This window comes from Amblyraja radiata, chromosome 9 (assembly GCF_010909765.2).
Source record: "Amblyraja radiata isolate CabotCenter1 chromosome 9, sAmbRad1.1.pri, whole genome shotgun sequence".
Taxonomy (NCBI): Eukaryota; Metazoa; Chordata; class Chondrichthyes; order Rajiformes; family Rajidae; genus Amblyraja; species Amblyraja radiata.
In genome coordinates, this window is record NC_045964.1 from 14222588 (window position 1) to 14240142 (window position 17555).

The 17555-nt window shown below is 43.4% G+C and overlaps 1 protein-coding gene across 2 annotated transcripts in view; it reads left to right on the forward strand.

Annotated features, from left to right (window-relative positions):
• The window catches only part of stard9 (StAR related lipid transfer domain containing 9), a 182831-nt gene that overhangs the window by 93710 nt on the left and 71566 nt on the right, over positions 1-17555 (forward strand). For both annotated transcript variants that reach the window (XM_033026744.1, XM_033026745.1), the window contains exons 9-13: positions 241-313; positions 2497-2564; positions 3972-4069; positions 13678-13869; positions 15071-15168. In XM_033026744.1, coding sequence (XP_032882635.1) covers positions 241-313; positions 2497-2564; positions 3972-4069; positions 13678-13869; positions 15071-15168 — 529 coding nt within the window. The remainder of the gene's footprint in view (positions 1-240; positions 314-2496; positions 2565-3971; positions 4070-13677; positions 13870-15070; positions 15169-17555) is intronic.

Here is a 17555-nt window from a genome sequence, read left to right on the forward strand (position 1 = left end):
TCTGACTTGGTGTTGTGAATTTATAACAAACAGTCAGTTTGTGCTATTGTGCTGTTTAAACTTCAGTATGATGTTTTGTATTATACATGATCGGGAATGTGCATTGATTTAGCATCCTTGGGAAGAACTTTTAAATTATAGATTAAAACCACTTGGTTTAAAAAGAACTGTACGACTCTAATTTCATTTAAAATTAAATGTTATTCTTTAACATCCATTTGTTGTGTGGTTCTGTTTTAGAATCACTGCTGCTACCCATGTCCATGATGCCAGCAGCAGATCTCACGCCATCTTTACCATCCATTACACCCAGGTTAGCAAAATATTTACCCTGTCTCAGTCTGATCACCTCAATTTTGGCTCCACATAGTGGATACAACAAACGGGTTGAGAAACAAGTGGAACCGCTGAAGCACTATCATTTCAACAAATCTTCTAATTTCCTGTGGTGCCATTTCAGACTGGTGCGCTGGTCTTAGAACTGAGGTTTCAAAGGGTAGAACAACTGTAATAGATGTAAGTGGATCTGTGGGCGTTAGATCATTACATTCTGGCGCTGTCTTGGGATGATCAAATGTGATTGCGTTACACTCACTGTCTTTATCTGCTAAAGATTCTTTCAAAAATAACATATCCATGTAACAATAGTTAAAATTTTTGCACAGAATTTGGAAGAATTTGTATCTTACTATTAGGAAGAGTAGGCCATTTAGAATTTTGACCCTCTGTCTTTCAATCAAATCTTTGCTTTCAATGAGATTGCGGCCAGTCGACAACAATCACATCTACCTGCTTTTGCTGCACTATTTTAAAATACAATGGTCCAAAATGTCACATGAGTATCTGGGGTTGTCATTTGACCTAACTCTAATAGTCTTTTGAGGTTGGGTAGTACCCCTTATGAGGTAGCAATTCTTCACACACCACTCCTTCCTAGTCCAGCTTTAGCTTTAATGTTGTAGCTTCGGGATCTGGAATAGGCCAGATTGGGGAAGGATGGACATTAGTGAGCATACAATCTGGTTGTCTCATCACAGCCATTATTGAGACTAATCCTGCATTTATTTCATTAGTTACATTTAAAATCATTGGATACCATGGTGGGATTTGATCATTTGTGCAAGGGTCTGGTTGCTAGTCAAGCAATTTAACAGAATACACTCATATCTCTTTATTTTCCCAATAAGCCAATTGGATTATCCATTAATATACTCTAAGCAGGAGAATCCAAATGTAGTTTAACTTGCCTGCAATCTGATTTCATTTTGAGAGAGATAGTTGAAAAACAGGAAAGCCATGATAAACCTGTGTTGAATTTTGTTTAGGGCTGGAGTACAGTGTACATCTCTTTTATTAAAAGTCGATGGAGGGGATGCCAGAATTTTAAGTGTGTATGCATAAGGAAAAGATAAATAGCATTGAGTTCTGGTGAGAAAAGGAGGCTGGGAAGGTGACATCATTACGTTTTTTTTAAACATATTGAATAATTTTGATAGTGTGGATAGAGAGGACATGTCCATGTATGGGGAAGACTGGAGGCCATCATTGTACAATAATCATCAAGCTTCACCTAACCTGTTGTGTGAGAAAGTGTTTACTGTTTTCACTCCTGAAGTATGCTCGTCACTTAATATACAATAATCATCAAGGGATCCAATTAGTATTTGAAAGGAAGTTCCATCTTCAAATAATGAAGATGAGCAACCACTGCCACAGGGAGTGGTTGAGGTGAAGAGTTAGTGCTAGTGAGAGGAGGCTAGGCCAGTCAATGAGAGGGAAGGGAAAAGCAGGTCACACAGGTCACAAAGCAGATTTAGTCAGGAGGAGGCTCAAGTGGAACATCACCACGACTTCTCTCAGTGTTGCAGTCTTGCTAGTGTTAGAAATGTTTTCATATTCTGATAAAAAATAACGTGATTGATCTGGTAAATGTTACAGCTCAGCAACAATTCAGTTGAATACATCTTTAGCTTTTTGGGAAATAAATATGTGTTTACAATCATTGAAGATAACTTTATCTCTCAGTAAGGGAATGCCTTAAAGTTAGAACCCACTCTTCAGAAGTAAAATCAAAATATACTTTTTCTCACAACAGGTTAGGTGAACCTGAACCCTTCTCCCAGGTCAGTTCTTAAAACTGCAGTATTGTTCAGGTAAGGTTTCAATAGGTATACAAGGAAGATCTGCAAAATGAGTTATGTTACGTCTGAAGAAGGGTTTCGGCCCGAAACGTCGCCTATTTCCTTCGCTCCATAGATGCTGCTGCACCCGCTGAGTTTCCCCAGCAATTTTGTGTACCTTATGTTACAGTTATGTTGGAGTCAGTCATTATCTATTTCACTGATAAGCCAGGTTCAAGAATACACCTTGTGTGATTTGGCAAAATTATGGCAATATGGCAAAAGTAAAAGAAAATTAAGATACAGAGAGGTTTCAAAATTAAATTTTTGCCTTGCATGCTTAAATCATTAGTGATTATTTCTCTTTGTCTTTTAGGCAACACTGGAGAATAACCTTCCATCAGAAATAGTTAGCAAAATCAATCTTGTTGACTTGGCAGGGAGGTGAGTTCCTGGAAACTTTCATTTGACTAATGTGTTCATGGCTAAAGCTGTACCTGAGATAGTAAATGTGTGATAGTTACGAGAGAAAAAGGGAGATAGAAAAAGAGCAAGTAATTGCAGGAAGACAGACACAAAATGCTGGAATAACTCAGCAGGACAGGCAATATCTCTGGAGAGAAGGAATGGGAGATGATTTGGGTCGAAACCCTTCTTCAGATGCAAATTGTCACCCACTCCTACTCTCTAGAGATGCTGCCTGTCCCACTGAGTTATTCCAGCATTTGGTGTCTATCTTTGTGGTAATCCTGCATCTGCAGTTTTTCCTACTCGTCATTGCAGGAAGTGTGCATGTGATAGAGCCATTCAACCTATGTCTGTACCTTCAACTCTATACCTGCCAATGCCCTTAAGGTTGGGAAGGACGCAGATGAACATTGAAATATATATCCATATGGCCCTAAAGGTAACAGAAAAGCTTGCACGTTTTAACCAAATCTTGCAATCATTTGTGTGTAACAAAGAAACAAGATGTTTCACTCTCCGAACCATTAGCTAGTGATATACATGGCAATTTTGGAAAAATATTGGGTTTCTGTTAAGATTAGGTTTAGGTTTATTATTGTCATGTGTGCCAAGGTACAGCTTTGTTTTGCATGCTATCCAAACAGATCAGATAATACAAGACATAATACAATCAAGACAAACTCAAGTAAAATGAATAAAGCAAAAGAGAAGATACAGAGTGCATATTAACGCCAAGGAACTTGAAACTCACACCCATTTTCACTTTGGCACCATTGCTGATGGCTAGGGCATGTACTCCACTGTGCTTCCTGAAGTTGATAACCATCTCCTTCATTGTGCTGAATTGAGGGACAGGTTATTGTCCTGACACAATGTCACTCAGTTCCCTTTCTCTTTCCTGTACTCTGTGTCGTCCTTATTCATGATCCGGCCTACCACAGTGTGTCACATGCAAAACAGTTATTTCTAGTCGCACTTCTGGTCGCCCTTGCCCAGACTGGTTCAATACATTTTTGTCTTTGATCACTCAATCGCTCCATGATAGTTTTACTTACAAACCATGTCCACTTGCCTTTAATAAAGGATAAAACACCTGTACAACACAGAGAGTAACTTAGAGAATGTTACCTTGATGGTTTTCTAAGTTATTTTAGTACTAATAAAGTCCATTCAGTACAGCAATACATCTATGGTTTATCCTTATAAACTGGCAGTCATTAATTGGTCTAAAGTTCTAATGCCAAAAATGTTGTCATCATGAAAATCTTAATAACGTATGTAATTGTGCCCTCTACTGGTTTAGACACAATGTGGAAATGCACTGAGGAACTGTTCCATATGAAAGAATCTCCTTACTTCTCCAATTTGATTTCTGTCTTGCAGTGAAAGAGCAGATCCAAATTACTCCAAAGACAGGATGACAGAAGGATCAAACATTAACAAGTCACTGGTTACTCTGGGAATAGTTATCTCCACTTTAGGTAAGATGATGCAGCAGACATTCAATGCTTCCCACTTTTTGAACTGTGATTTTTTTATTTTTTTTTTGCAAGGTGATAAGTACATTAAAGTTTTTTAACATTCATATATCTTTAAAATAAAGAAACAGGATATAATAGAAAAAATAATACAAACTTGTATGATTGCTATAGCACCTTTCATAATTTCACGTCTCAAAGCACCTCGGTCAATATTTACTTCAAAAATGAAGACATGGTAGCTCAGAATCCGAGGATGTAGGTGAGGTACTAAACGAGTATATTGCAACTGTATTTACCAAGCAGAAGCAGTGTGGGGTATACTATTATGCCCTATCAAGAAGGACTGGGTGTGGGGACTAATGGAAGGCATGAAGGAAGCTAAATCTCCAGAGCCTGTTGGATCTATCCCAGGTTATTGAGAGAGACATGAGAGGAGATTGCAGGGATCTTGACAAAGATCTGTGTATCCTCTCTAGCCACAGGTGAGGTCCAGGAGGATTAGAGAATAGCCGGTGTTGTTCCTTTGTTTAAGAATGGAGGTAGAGATCATTCAGACCTCATAGCAGTGGTGGGGGAAGCTATTGAAGAGGATTCATTGAGGATACATCCCCACCCCCCCTCCCCCCTCTTTTAAAAGGCTTACCGTACACTGTGCTAGCGGTCTTAACCTTCCTGTTCATCGCGGTGTGTGTCTGTATCACCTTGGCTTTGCACCGTGTGAATTTCAGACAGCGTTCCCCCCGCTTTCCCTGGCCCCCGCCTTTGCAATGTGTTTGTGTGTGTGTGTGTGTGTGTGTGTGTGTGTGTGTGTGTGTGTGTGTGTGTGTGTGTGTGTGTGTGTGTGTGTGTGTATGTGTGTGCGTGTGTGTTCCACTGACAGTCGCCGTTCCAGTTCCCGGTTTTTCAGGCGAGTGCCGCGAACCTGACAGTCGCCGGCAGTCCGCTGAAAAATCGCCTAAGTGGGACAGGCCCTTCAGTGTTAATTTCTGGTAACTTTGTTTACCAACTCTTTTATTTGTCCTCCTGGAAGCCTACAATCCCTGCTTCTGTAGTAGGTTCACATAACACACTAGCACCTCAAAATGCAGGAAGTGCAGAATTTAGTGCAGTGGCTATATTCTGTAATCTATTTTCAAATGCTTGCTGGAATACAATTTAGACCAGTACCGCAGAAAGCATTTCTTTGAATCATGCCATTGGACCTCTTGCATCAACTGGAAGGAACCGGTGGAGCCAGTTCAACACTCACCCAAACTACAGCATCTCTGACAGTGCACTTCTCCTTTGCTGCATTGGAAAGGTCAGCCGATACCTTGTACTAGATTTTATCTCTCCTGCAGGCAAACATTAAACTGTACAGAGTGCAATAACTCCAAACAGGAAAATAAGAAATTTGTGAGAGTCAAGAGTTTTTAATTGTCATATGTACCAAAAAGGAACAATGACATTCTTACTTGCAGCTGCATAACACAGTATTCATAGATAACACAATAAATGAAAGAAAGTTCAATAAATTAAAAAAAAATTAGAGTTTGAGTCATAAAATTATTTTGGAAGACAATTTTCAATATTGCGATTGATATTGAATAGTTGGTGAGAGAGCAGGTGATGATCAGAATTAAGATTGCACAGGTTTCTGATGTGAAAATCTAAGTTACTTTTTAAATTAGATATTTCTGCATGCAAGTTGTAATCATTCATAAGAGAAAGAATTGCTGTCGCCTCACTGCATATTTTCAACTGATAGGCCACTTTAACTAACCTTTTTAGGTTGTTTATTACTCACAGTCAATCTTTACACAAGATTTATTTTTTAAAAGGGATTGATATATGAAGTGAGAGTTGTTATTTGAACCTGTGGGGAAAATAATCTGCCAAAGTGCATGTGGAAGTGAACAGGGAGCTACATTGTCTATTTATCAGTGACACTGTTTGAAGAGTCAAGAGAGTCAAGAGTGTTTTATTGTCATTATGTACTGAAATTGAAACAATGTAATTTTTACTTGCAACAGCATTACAGGTCTATAGACACAGGCTCATAACATAATAAACAAAAGAAAGTTCAATAAATTAAAAAAAAAAATCAATATTAGTGCAAAACAAAAGTACAAAGTCCCTATGGAACCAGAATAGTAGCATATAGTTTAGACAAAGTGGCGGCGGCGCGGGCACATCGCAACGCCCCGTGTCTCCCAAGAATTGGAGAAATAACGACAATTCCCCTACCTTTCTCAAGGCTGCCCACATGGAGCAGTCTTATATCCCTTTCGTACAGCCGACAGGAACTTCTGGACTTCGGTTCCTGCAGCTGCAACAACTTTCTGGGCGATCTCCGTCTCGCTCCTGAGCTCGTCAGAGCAACGGAGCACCGGAGCCGCGGGGCTGGAGAACGCCAGCGGAGCCGCGGGGCTGGAGAATGCCACGGAGCCGCGGGGCTGGAGACCGCCACCGGAGCCACGGGGCTGGAGACCACCACCGGAGCCACGGGGCTGGAGACCGCCACCGGAGCCACGGAGGTGCGGAGCAACGGAGCGGCAGAACACCAGCGCGCACCAAGCCAGCTCGGCCGACCGGAAGCACCAACAGACGGCGACGCGTACGAAAGCACCGCCGGGGACGCAGAGGTGGGTTAAAGGCCAGGTTAGAGCTATCCCCACACAGGCTAGCGATTCCTAGCCTTTTCCTCGCCAACGTGCGCTCACTGGCAAACAAAATGGACGAACTCCGGCTAAGGATCACCTCCCACAACTGGATCAAAGACTGCAACATCCTGATCTTCACGGAAACTTGGCTCAACATCGACGTTCCTGATAGCGCCATCCAGCTAACGGGGCGTCATTTACTCCGAGCGGACAGGACAACAGACTCCGGTAAGACCAGAGGTGGGGGTCTGTGCATTTATGTAAATAAAGCATGGTGCACGGACTCCACCATCATCGAGAGTCACTGCTCAGCTAACCTAGAGTTCCTCATGGTTAAATGCAGACCGTTCTATCTGCCCAGAGAGTTCACCTCCACTGTTGTGACTGCAGCCTATATCCCTCCTGATGCTAATGCCAAGCTTGCAATGAAAGAGCTGCATACTGCCATTAGCAAACAACAGACTCACAACCCCGAGGCAGCCTTCATTGTTGCGGGTGACTTCAATCACTCCAACCTGAAGACTGTACTCCCCAAATTCCACCAACATGTCTCCTTCGCCACTAGAGTAGACAAGACACTGGACAAAGTCTACACTAACATGGCTGAAGCTTACAAAGCCGTCCCCCTCCCCCACCTTGGTCAGTCTGATCACCTCTCATTGTTCCTGCTCCCTAAGTACTCCCCACTCATCAGACGGGTTAAACCCACTGTGAGGACAGTTAAAGTCTGGTCAGAGGAAGCGGACTCCACACTTCAGCAGTGTTTTGGAAACACTGACTGGAAGGCGTTTACAGCCCAGGCCACCCTTGACTCCCACACGGACATTGATTCCTACACATCCTCTGTTCTGGACTTTATAAACTCCACCATCAATAGTGTCACCTTCCTCAAACGGGTGACCATATTCCCGAATCAGAAGCCATGGATGAACAGCGAGGTCAGGCTACTGCTGAAAGCACGGGACACCGCTTTCAGGTCAGGCGATGCTCGAGCCTACAGTTCATCCAGGGCTAACCTGAAGAGGGGCATCAAGAAGGCCAAGCACTGCCATAAGCTCAGGATTGAGGAGCACTTCAACAACAACTCCGACCCCCGACGTATGTGGCAAGGCATCCAGGCCATCACGGACTACAGACCCTCCAACACCACCCCCACATCCAGCGACGCCTCTTTCCTTGAGGAGCTTAACCACTTCTATGGCCGCTTCGACAGGGACAATCTAGAGACAGCCATCAAGGCTGTGCTCCCTGCTGATCACCAACCCCTCACACTCACCCCCTACGACGTGTACGTGGCACTGAGTAGGACTAATGCACGTAAGGCTGCTGGCCCTGACGGCATCCTTGGGCGCGTCCTCAGGGCCTGTGCTGCGCAGCTGACAGACGTCTGGACTGACATCTTCAACCTGTCACTTGCCCAAGCAGTTGTCCCCACGTGCCTTAAAACCACCTCCATCGTGCCGGTGCCAAAACACTCCACTGCGGCAAGCCTCAACGACTTCCGCCCAGTTGCACTTACTCCCATCATCACCAAGTGCTTCGAGAGGCTGGTCCTGGCACACCTCAAAGGCTGCCTACCCCCCACATTGGATCCCTATCAGTTTGCCTACCGCAAGAACAGTAGTACGGAGGATGCCATCTCAACGGCACTTCACTCCGCCCTCTCCCACCTCGACAACAGAGACACTTACGTAAGAATGCTGTTCATCGATTACAGCTCAGCATTCAACACCATTATACCCTCTAAACTGATCACCAAACTCGGTAACCTGGGCATCGACCCCTCCCTCTGCAACTGGATACTGGACTTTCTAACCAACAGACCCCAGTCTGTTAGGTTAGACAAGCACACCTCTTCAACCCTCACCCTGAACACCGACGTTCCACAGGGCTGTGTGCTGAGCCCCCTCCTCTACTCCCTCTTCACCTACGACTGCACACCTGTACATGGTACTAACACCATCATCAAGTATGCAGATGATACAACGGTGATTGGCCTCATCAGCAACAACGATAGTCGGCCTATAGGGAGGAGGTCCAGCTCCTAGCAGCATGGTGCGCTGACAACAACCTGGGCCTTAACTCCAAGAAGACCAAGGAGCTCATTGTAGACTTCAGGAAGTCTAGGGGCGGCACGCACACCCCCATCCACATTAACGGGACGGAGGTGGAACGTATTTCCAGCTTCAGGTTCCTGGGGGTCAACGTCTCCGATGACCTCTCTTGGACCCACAATACCTCAACTCTGGTCAAGAAGGCTCACCAGCGTCTCTTCTTCCTGAGGAGACTGAAGAAGGTCCATCTGTCTCCTCAGATTCTGGTGAACTTCTACCGCTGCACCATCGAGAGCATCCTTACCAACTGTATCACAGTATGGTATGGCAACTGCTCTGTCTCCGACCGGAAAGCACTGCAGAGGGTGGTGAAAATTGCCCAACGCATCACCGGTTCCTCGCTCCCCTCCATTGAGTCTGTCCAAAGCAAGCGTTGTCTTCGAAGGGCGCTCAGCATCGCCAAGGACAGCTCTCACCCCAACCATGGACTGTTTACCCTCCTACCATCCGGGAGGCGCTACAGGTCTCTCTGTTGCCAGACCAGCAGGTCCAGGAACAGCTTCTTCCCTGCAGCTGTCACACTACTCAACAATATACCTCGGTGACAGCCAATCACCCCCCCCCCCCCCGGACACTCCTCCCACAGGAAAAACACTATGACTGTATGCATGTAAATAGATTTATTTATTGAAATCATATTCTATGTCGCTCTTCCAGGGAGATGCTAACTACATTTTGTTGTCTCTGTACTGTACACTGACAATGACAATTAATGTTGAATGAATCTGATTCTGAATCTGAGTTGGTATTTGTAGTGTTCAAAAGCCTGATAGTTGTTGGGAAGTCGCTTTGCCTGATCCTGTAGGTCACATTATTTAGACTCCTGCCCCTTCTTCCCGATTGCAGGGGTGAAATGAGAGCAGTGCCACCTTATAGCAACCTTCGGTGTTGGGGAGGTCAGGAACTGTGATGGATTGTGCAGTGTCCAATGCTTTTTGTAATTTACATTCCTGGGCATTTGAGTTGTAAATGCAGGCTGTGATGTAACCAGTCATTATGCTCCCCACTGTATACCTGTTGAAGTTCAAGAAAGTTGATGCACCAAATCGCCTCCATCTTCTAAGGAAGTAGAGGCATTGATGGGCTTTCCTTATGATTGTATCATTGTGTTGGGCCCACCACAGATCTTGAGATATGCACGCCCGGTGGTTGACTCTCTCATCCATTGTCCTGTCCATGAAGACAAATTTGTGGATCCTCGATCTGGCTCCTCTAAAGTAAACAATCAGCTTCTTAGTCTTGCCGACGTTGAGAGCAAGGTTGTTGTTGTTGACACCATTCAATCACAATCAATCTCCCTTTCATAGACTCTCATCATTCCCATAATTCATTAAACAATCGAGGTGCCGTGGTGAATTTAAAGATGGAGATGGAATTGTATCCGGCTACACGGTCATGGGTATAGAGTGAGGAGAGCAAGGGGTTGAGCACACAGCCTTGAGGTGCCTGTGTGCTGAAGGATGAAGTGTTGTTGCCAATTCATACCGATTGTGGTCTGTTGATGATGAAGTCGAGGATCCAGTTGCAAAGGGATGAGCAGAGACCCAATTCCCTGAGATTGATAACAATTTTGGAGGGGATGATAATGTTGAACACTGAGCTGTAGTTGATGAACAACAGCCTGTCATTTGTGTTTTCATTGTCGAAGTGGCCCAGGGCAGAGAGGAGAGCCAGCGTGATCGCATCGCCCGTTTATCCATTGTGGTGGTAGGCAAATTGTAGTGGGTTCAGGTTCTTGCTAAGGTAGGAGTTGATATGCGCCATTACCAACTTCTCAAAGCATCAGCCATCAGGCTATTAAACACGACATCAAATAAGCTTTGAACAATAACAGTCTATTATTATTATTATTATTGCACTATATCTGATACAATACAATATTTATTGTCATTTGAAACCTCAGTGAGGCTCAAACGAAACTGTTTCTACAGCCATACAAACAAAAAACGATTCCTACTAAACACACAACCAATCACACAATGTTTATTCACACAAACATCCATCACAGTGAACCTCCTCCTCACTGTGATGGAAGGCAAAGTCTTTTCTCTCCCCTGCTCTCCATTTTTCTCCCGATGTTGAAGCCCCAGGCGGGCGATGGTAAGTCCCACGACCATTTTAGGCCGCGCCGGGCGATGTACGGCTCCGCTCCCGGTCTAAATGTCACAATGTTGGAGCCCCCGGCGGGCGTGGAATGTCCCGCGGCCATTAAAGCTGGAGAAGTTGCGTTACAGGAGCTCCGGAAAGCGGTCTCCACCCGTACCCGCGAGCTCCCGATGTCACGGTCCACCGGACCTGCGGCTGCAGCTGGAGCCTCCGAGCTCCGGGGTCGGGCCGTAGAAGCGAGCCACCACCGCTCCCCACGCTCCAAGGCCGGCCAGCCCCACGATGGTAAGTCCGCAGCCTCCGCGACTGGAGCCCCCAGGTCGTCCCAGTTGGAGGCCGCTCCACGGTGCTAGGCCCCAACGACAACGGAGACCCGACAGGAAAAAGGTAAGAGATTTTAAAAGTTTCCCCCTTCCACCCCCCCCCCCCCTGCCCCCCACCCCCCACATAAACACAGTTAAAAACAGTATATTTAAAAAAAACACAACAAATACATTTAACTAGACAAAAAAATTTAAAAAGACAGACAGGCTGTAGGGGCTGCTGCAACAGTGTCGCTCCACCAACCGGAATTTATGTTTATTTATTTATTTATTGTGTGTATATATGGTCTATAGACACACTGAACTTCTATCTTCTGTTTTGCATTATGTTTACATATTCTGTTGTGCTGCAACAAGTAAGAATTTCATTGTCTTACCTGGGACACATGACAATAAAACTCTCTTGACTCTTCATCACCACGGCCATTATTGCTACCGGGCTGTAGTCATTGAGGCTTATTACCTTACTCTTCTTGGGCACTGGTACCTTTTTAAAGCAGGGAGGAACCTCAGAACTCAGTAGAGAAAGGCTGAAGATGTCTCCAAAAACTCCAGCATTGGTCCCTGCAGGTTTTGAGAACATTATCGGGCACACCATCAGGTCCAGTTGCTTTCGGAGGTTTTATCCTCTTGAAGGATCTTCTGAGATTGCAATGCCTTCAGGGCTATGGGGCTCTGAGCAAATACATTAATGTTCTCCATTTCAAAGCATGCTTAAAATGCATTGAGCTAGTCAATCGATATGCGAGGGGTAACGAATGAAAATCCAACATTAATTAGTTGTAAGCTTGACTGATTGATGCCGGTATATTATCAAGAACGTTATCATTCCTACAATCCTGGATGTTCTTCACTTGTGCAATGACACTCTATTAAACAACGTAACATAGAGCTTTTGGTATTTTCAGCATACAGTAATGAAAATAAACATTGCTATTGAAAAGATATTTATTTTTGATAATCCTGCAGGAAAAAATAACTTTGTTATTGCAAGTCTGATACTCTCTAGCCCCCACTGACAGCTTTGTCTTTGTATTGCTGTTTTCTACAACACAAGGTTTCTTAGGAGCAACTCTCCCATTATAGCAGATATTAATTTCACCCATTCTCCACTGTACAATAGAAATAATTTATATATGTGGACAAAATAAAAGGCGCAGTGTAAATGCATATCTTTTTCTATTTCCTTTCCTATCATTATTTTGAAGATAATGCCTTCAGAACATTTTGTACCACATTTTAAATGTGAAAATTAATATTAATTTAAAAAATTGATCTGAGATCATATCACCTAATGACAGTTTATTAAATATACACTCTTTGATGGATTAATTTTAATGTTATGTTTTAAAGGTATCATTTCAAAATTAATCAACACATGATCTCATGTTCTACAACACAGTCTGAAAAGACCTTGAACTGGGTCATGCCACTTCCCTTTTGAAAAGGAAAATGTGACTACAACTGATCTGCAGCACCCAGTTATTGGAGTCTGCTTGTTTATAATCCTGTTGGGAGTCATTGGTGGAAAAGTGGTTCAATTGCTTCGTAACTCCGGTGCAGTCTGCATGCATTAACATCCATCCTCTGATGGAGAGGGCAGGAATGGAACATGGAACACCTTTTCTTTTTGTGCATGTTGCAACCTGCAGGACTTGAAATTGAATTTACAGTTTCCATTTGCCTGTGGAGAACTGGCCATGCTTTCTTCATGCTCATAGACGATACAACATTTCACAGATTGTACAGTGTTATGAACTCACGACGCAGAAAAAGAAGCTTAATCTTATCTTAACCATTATTTTACCCGTTTTCTTTGTTCTATCGTCTTCCCCCACCTTCTGGTACCTTGACTAACTTTTTTCTCACATCTGATGAAGGCTACCTCAGATCTGAGTTACGAACTGTTTCTCTTTCCTCAGATGCCGTCTGACCTGCTGATTTTGCCAGCATTTCTATATATTTCAGATTTCCATTATTTGCAGGTTTTTGGTTTTCTTCCTCACTCAGAATCACCCACAAGAAATCCAGAAAATAGTATCAGGAATAGATCACTAAACCCCTCAAACCTGCCTTTTTTTCAATATGATCAAGGCTGACTTAAACTAGCTTCGACTCCTCTTGTGTCCTTCACTATTAATTAGCTGGTCGTTCTCACATTGTTGCTAGTGAGCAAATTGACTTGAGTTCCTGCTGTAAAGTTGATGAATGCATATCAGTGGAGTTTCTTTTCCAAGTGACAATGTGATGTTCTGTGAAAGTGAAAAGTGATCCAGAACTTTTCTTGTGTTAAAGGTCACTGCATTCCAAAAGTCATGCATAATGTGAGGTTTAGAATGTGACATAATGTCTATTGAGCAAGTTAACACGACAGAATCCGATTGAAGCATATTGTGACTTGTGTTTTGTTTTGAATTGTGCAGCACAAAATTCCCAGATATCCAGCAGCTGTCAGAGTATAAATACTGTAATAAGTGAAGGAGATAGTGGAAGCCATTCCAGTGCATCTTCAGGAAACTGCAGACGCCAGTATTATGTTCCTTACCGTGACTCTGTCCTTACCTGGCTTCTCAAGGACAGCCTTGGAGGGAATTCTAAAACCATCATGATTGCAAGTAAGTAGCATAGCCTTTACTCAAGGCTGTTGATTTTTCCTTCACATGATTAGAACGCCTAAATATGTACACACTTTTCAAAAATTTGTCATTATAAAATCTTTTTATTTGAACAATGGTGAGGACTTGATGGATTTTTGTTTTTGAAACACTGTGCTTACTGTGGCGAACCGGCAGAGTTTCTGCCTTACAGCGCCAGCGACCTGGGTTTAATCCTGGCTACGGGTGCTATCTGTACAGAGTTTGTACATTCTCACTGTGACTGCATAGGTTTTCTCTATACTGATCCCTCTGTCCAGGGCCGCCTCGGCTGTCAGTGAGGCCCTCGCAAATTGGAGGAATAGCACCTCATATTTTGTTTTGGCAGCTTAATACCGAGTGATATGAAAGTTGATTTCTCTAATTTCAAGTAACTCCTGCATCCCCCCCACCCATCCTCCCTCACCCTAGTTGTCTTACCAGTTCCACTGTTCACATCTTTGTATCCCTCTTGTTGTCACACTTTCCTCAGCCATTATGGGCTCCACTCTTCCTGGGGTCATCTGTTGCTGGCCCTGATTTGTTCTGGCCTGTTCTCGCCTCCAGTCTATCCCCCCCCCCCCCCCCCCCCCCCCCTCTACTTTCAGTCTGAAGAAGGGTTTTGAACATCACCTATTCTTTTTCTCCAGAGATGCTGCCTGACCCACTGAGTTACTACAGCATTTTGTGTCTCTTTTCTCCGCGTGCTCTGGTTTCCTCCCACATTCCAAACGCGTGCAGATGAATTGACTTCTGTAAATTGTCCCTACTGTGTAGGTTAGAACTAGTGTATGGGTGATTGCTGAAGGGACTGTTCCACGCTGTATCTCTAAACTAAACCAAACTAAACTAAAACAGTTTCTGCTGTATCTCTTTATGACAGGTTATTTTGTCCATCGGGTCAATGCTTGCTCTTGGAACAATCCCATTTCCCAACATTTTTATTTGGCACTCTCCACGTTTCGGGTCAAGACCCTTCTCTCTCTAAGTGCATCCTAATGTTCAAAGTGACCTCTCTGTTCGTAGCACCTCTCCTGGCCTTTTAATAGTTCATGTCCATTTTTATCCAAACTATCCTTGGATTCAGAATGACATCATGTCAAATTATTTTTTTACTGTTATGTTGCAGTCCTGTGGTTTTTCTTGATGAATATGCTCATTCTAGCCTTTTTTTAAATTACAGCAATCTCACCTGCAAGCACCAGTTATACGGAAACCATCAGCACCTTAAGATATGCAGCACATGCCAAGAATATCCTCAATAAACCGCATGTGAATGAGGTGGGAAAGCAGCAGGCATCCAGAATGAGTGCTTTTAATATGATTTTATTTTTTTTAAGTGGTAACAGCTTGATGAGTGTGGGTTAATTGTTAATTTGTGAGGAGCTAAGCTTGGCAAAGCAGGAAGGAAACGCCATGAGCTGCTGACATGATTTGAGTTATAGAAAATGGTCAGGCACATTTCCATTCCATGATCACGCTTAGAAACGTGGAAATTAAAAGTAAGCAAACCAGCCACCTTGCCACCCAACATGATCGAGGCTGATCATCCAAATTCTATCTGCTTTCTCCCTGGATTTCTTTAGCTATTAGTATATCTCTGACAACTATTTGAATGTGTTTATGCTTTGGCCTCAACTGCTGTGGTAGAGCATTCCATGGGTTCCCCACCTTCTGTCAGAAGTTTCCCCTCACTTTAGTTCTAAGTGGCCCGATGGGATGTGAGATGGCCACAAAATGCTGGAGTAACTCAGTGGGACAGGCAGCATCTCTGGAGAGAAGGAATGGGTGACGTTTCGGGTCGAGAACCTTCTTCAGACATGGGATGTAACCCTGGTTTTGGACTCCACCATCATCGGAAACACCCTTTCTGCATGTTCTGAACCGCCCTGTTAGAATTTTATAATTAGCCTTAATTAGCCTTTTATTCTTCTGGGCTATTGAGGGGCCGAGCTAATGTGAATGCCAGGGTAGAAGAATCAAGAACTAGAGGGCATAGATTTAAGAGGGCATAGGTGAGAGGAGAAAGACAACAGGAACCTGAGGAGCAACTTTTTCTGAAGATAGACTCAAAAAGCTGGAGGAACTCAGCGGGTCAGACAGCATCTCTGGAGTAAAGGAATAGTTGACGTTTTGGGTCGAGATCCTTCTTCACGCTGAGAGTCTGGGGAACGGGAAGCGAGAGATTTAGACGGTGATATAGAGAGATATAGAACAAATGAATGAAAGATATGCGAAAAAGTAATGATGATACAGGCCATTGTTAGCTGTGAGCTAGGGGAAAATGAGTTACAGACTACGAGACACAATAAGACGACTATGAAGCTACTTTGAAGCAAAATAATTCTCAGAGAAGATGCTAAAAGAAGTAGTTAAGGACAATTACAATATTTAACAACATTTGGACAGGTTCATGAATGGGAAAGGGATATCAGCCAAATGTAGGCATACAGGACCAGCTTAAATGGGGCATTTTGGTCAGTATGGATAAGTTGGGATGAAAGGCCTGTTTCGATGCTATATCACTCTGACCCTATGGACTTGGACCTCAAATTTCCTCTGTGCATCAATGCTGTTAAGGGTCTTGCCAATATTAGTACATTATCCCCAATCCCATGTGTTTTAATATTTGTTTGTGAGACCTTCTCAACGTGCAAGTACACCACGTGCCGGATGTCCCCATACAGTCTTCTAATGGCATCATCACATTCCAGTAAACCTGTCCAGCATAATTTTCTAACATTGAACAATTCTGCCACAGTTTTCCAAATACTCTGCTGTTTCACCTTTAATAGTAGACTCAAGCATTTCCCCAGTAGCAATGTCAGGCTGCTTGGTTTATTAGTCTCCATTTACCATTTCCTTTTTTTAAATAGTGGGGATACATCGATTAGTGTCCAATCCATAGGAACTGATCCAGAATGCAGAAGTACTGTGCCCTGGAGATTTCTCAGCCTTCCACCACATCACTTTCCCCAACACCATTTCCCGACTGATGCTAATTTCTTTCAGTTCCTCCCTTTCACTAGATCCTGAGTTTCTCAACCACACTGGCAGGTTATACATAATCTCCTTTGTGAAGACAGAACCAGTGTATGTGTTCCACATTCCCTCCATTTCTTATTCCTTATTATATTATACATTTATATTATTAAAAAATTCCCAATTTCTGACTGTGAGGGACCAACATTTGGCTTTAGCAATCTTTTTCTCTTCACATATCTATATCATCTTTTGCAGTCCGTTTTTATGTTCGCTCCATGCTTACTATCCCACTCTATTTTCTTCTCTTAATTAATTCCTTGGCGCTCCTTTACGGAGCCACATCTTCCATCATTGTGTGCATAATGACAAGTTAAAGCAGGGCAGGACTCGCGTAGGAAATGTCAGGGTCCAGGAGAGTGATAAAACGGGTATACATAGTACATAGATGTCACAGGGTGGTAAAGAATGCATTTAACATGTTTGCTTTCATCAGCCAGGGCATTGAGTACAAGAATTGGGACATCATGTTGCAAGTGTAGAAGATGTTGGTGAGATCACAATTGGAGTATTGCGTGCAGGTCTGGTCACTCGACTTTTGCAACATGTCATTAAGCTGGAAATAATGTAGAAAAGATTTGTATATTACTGGAACTGGAGGGCTTGAGTTATAAGAAGAGACTGGA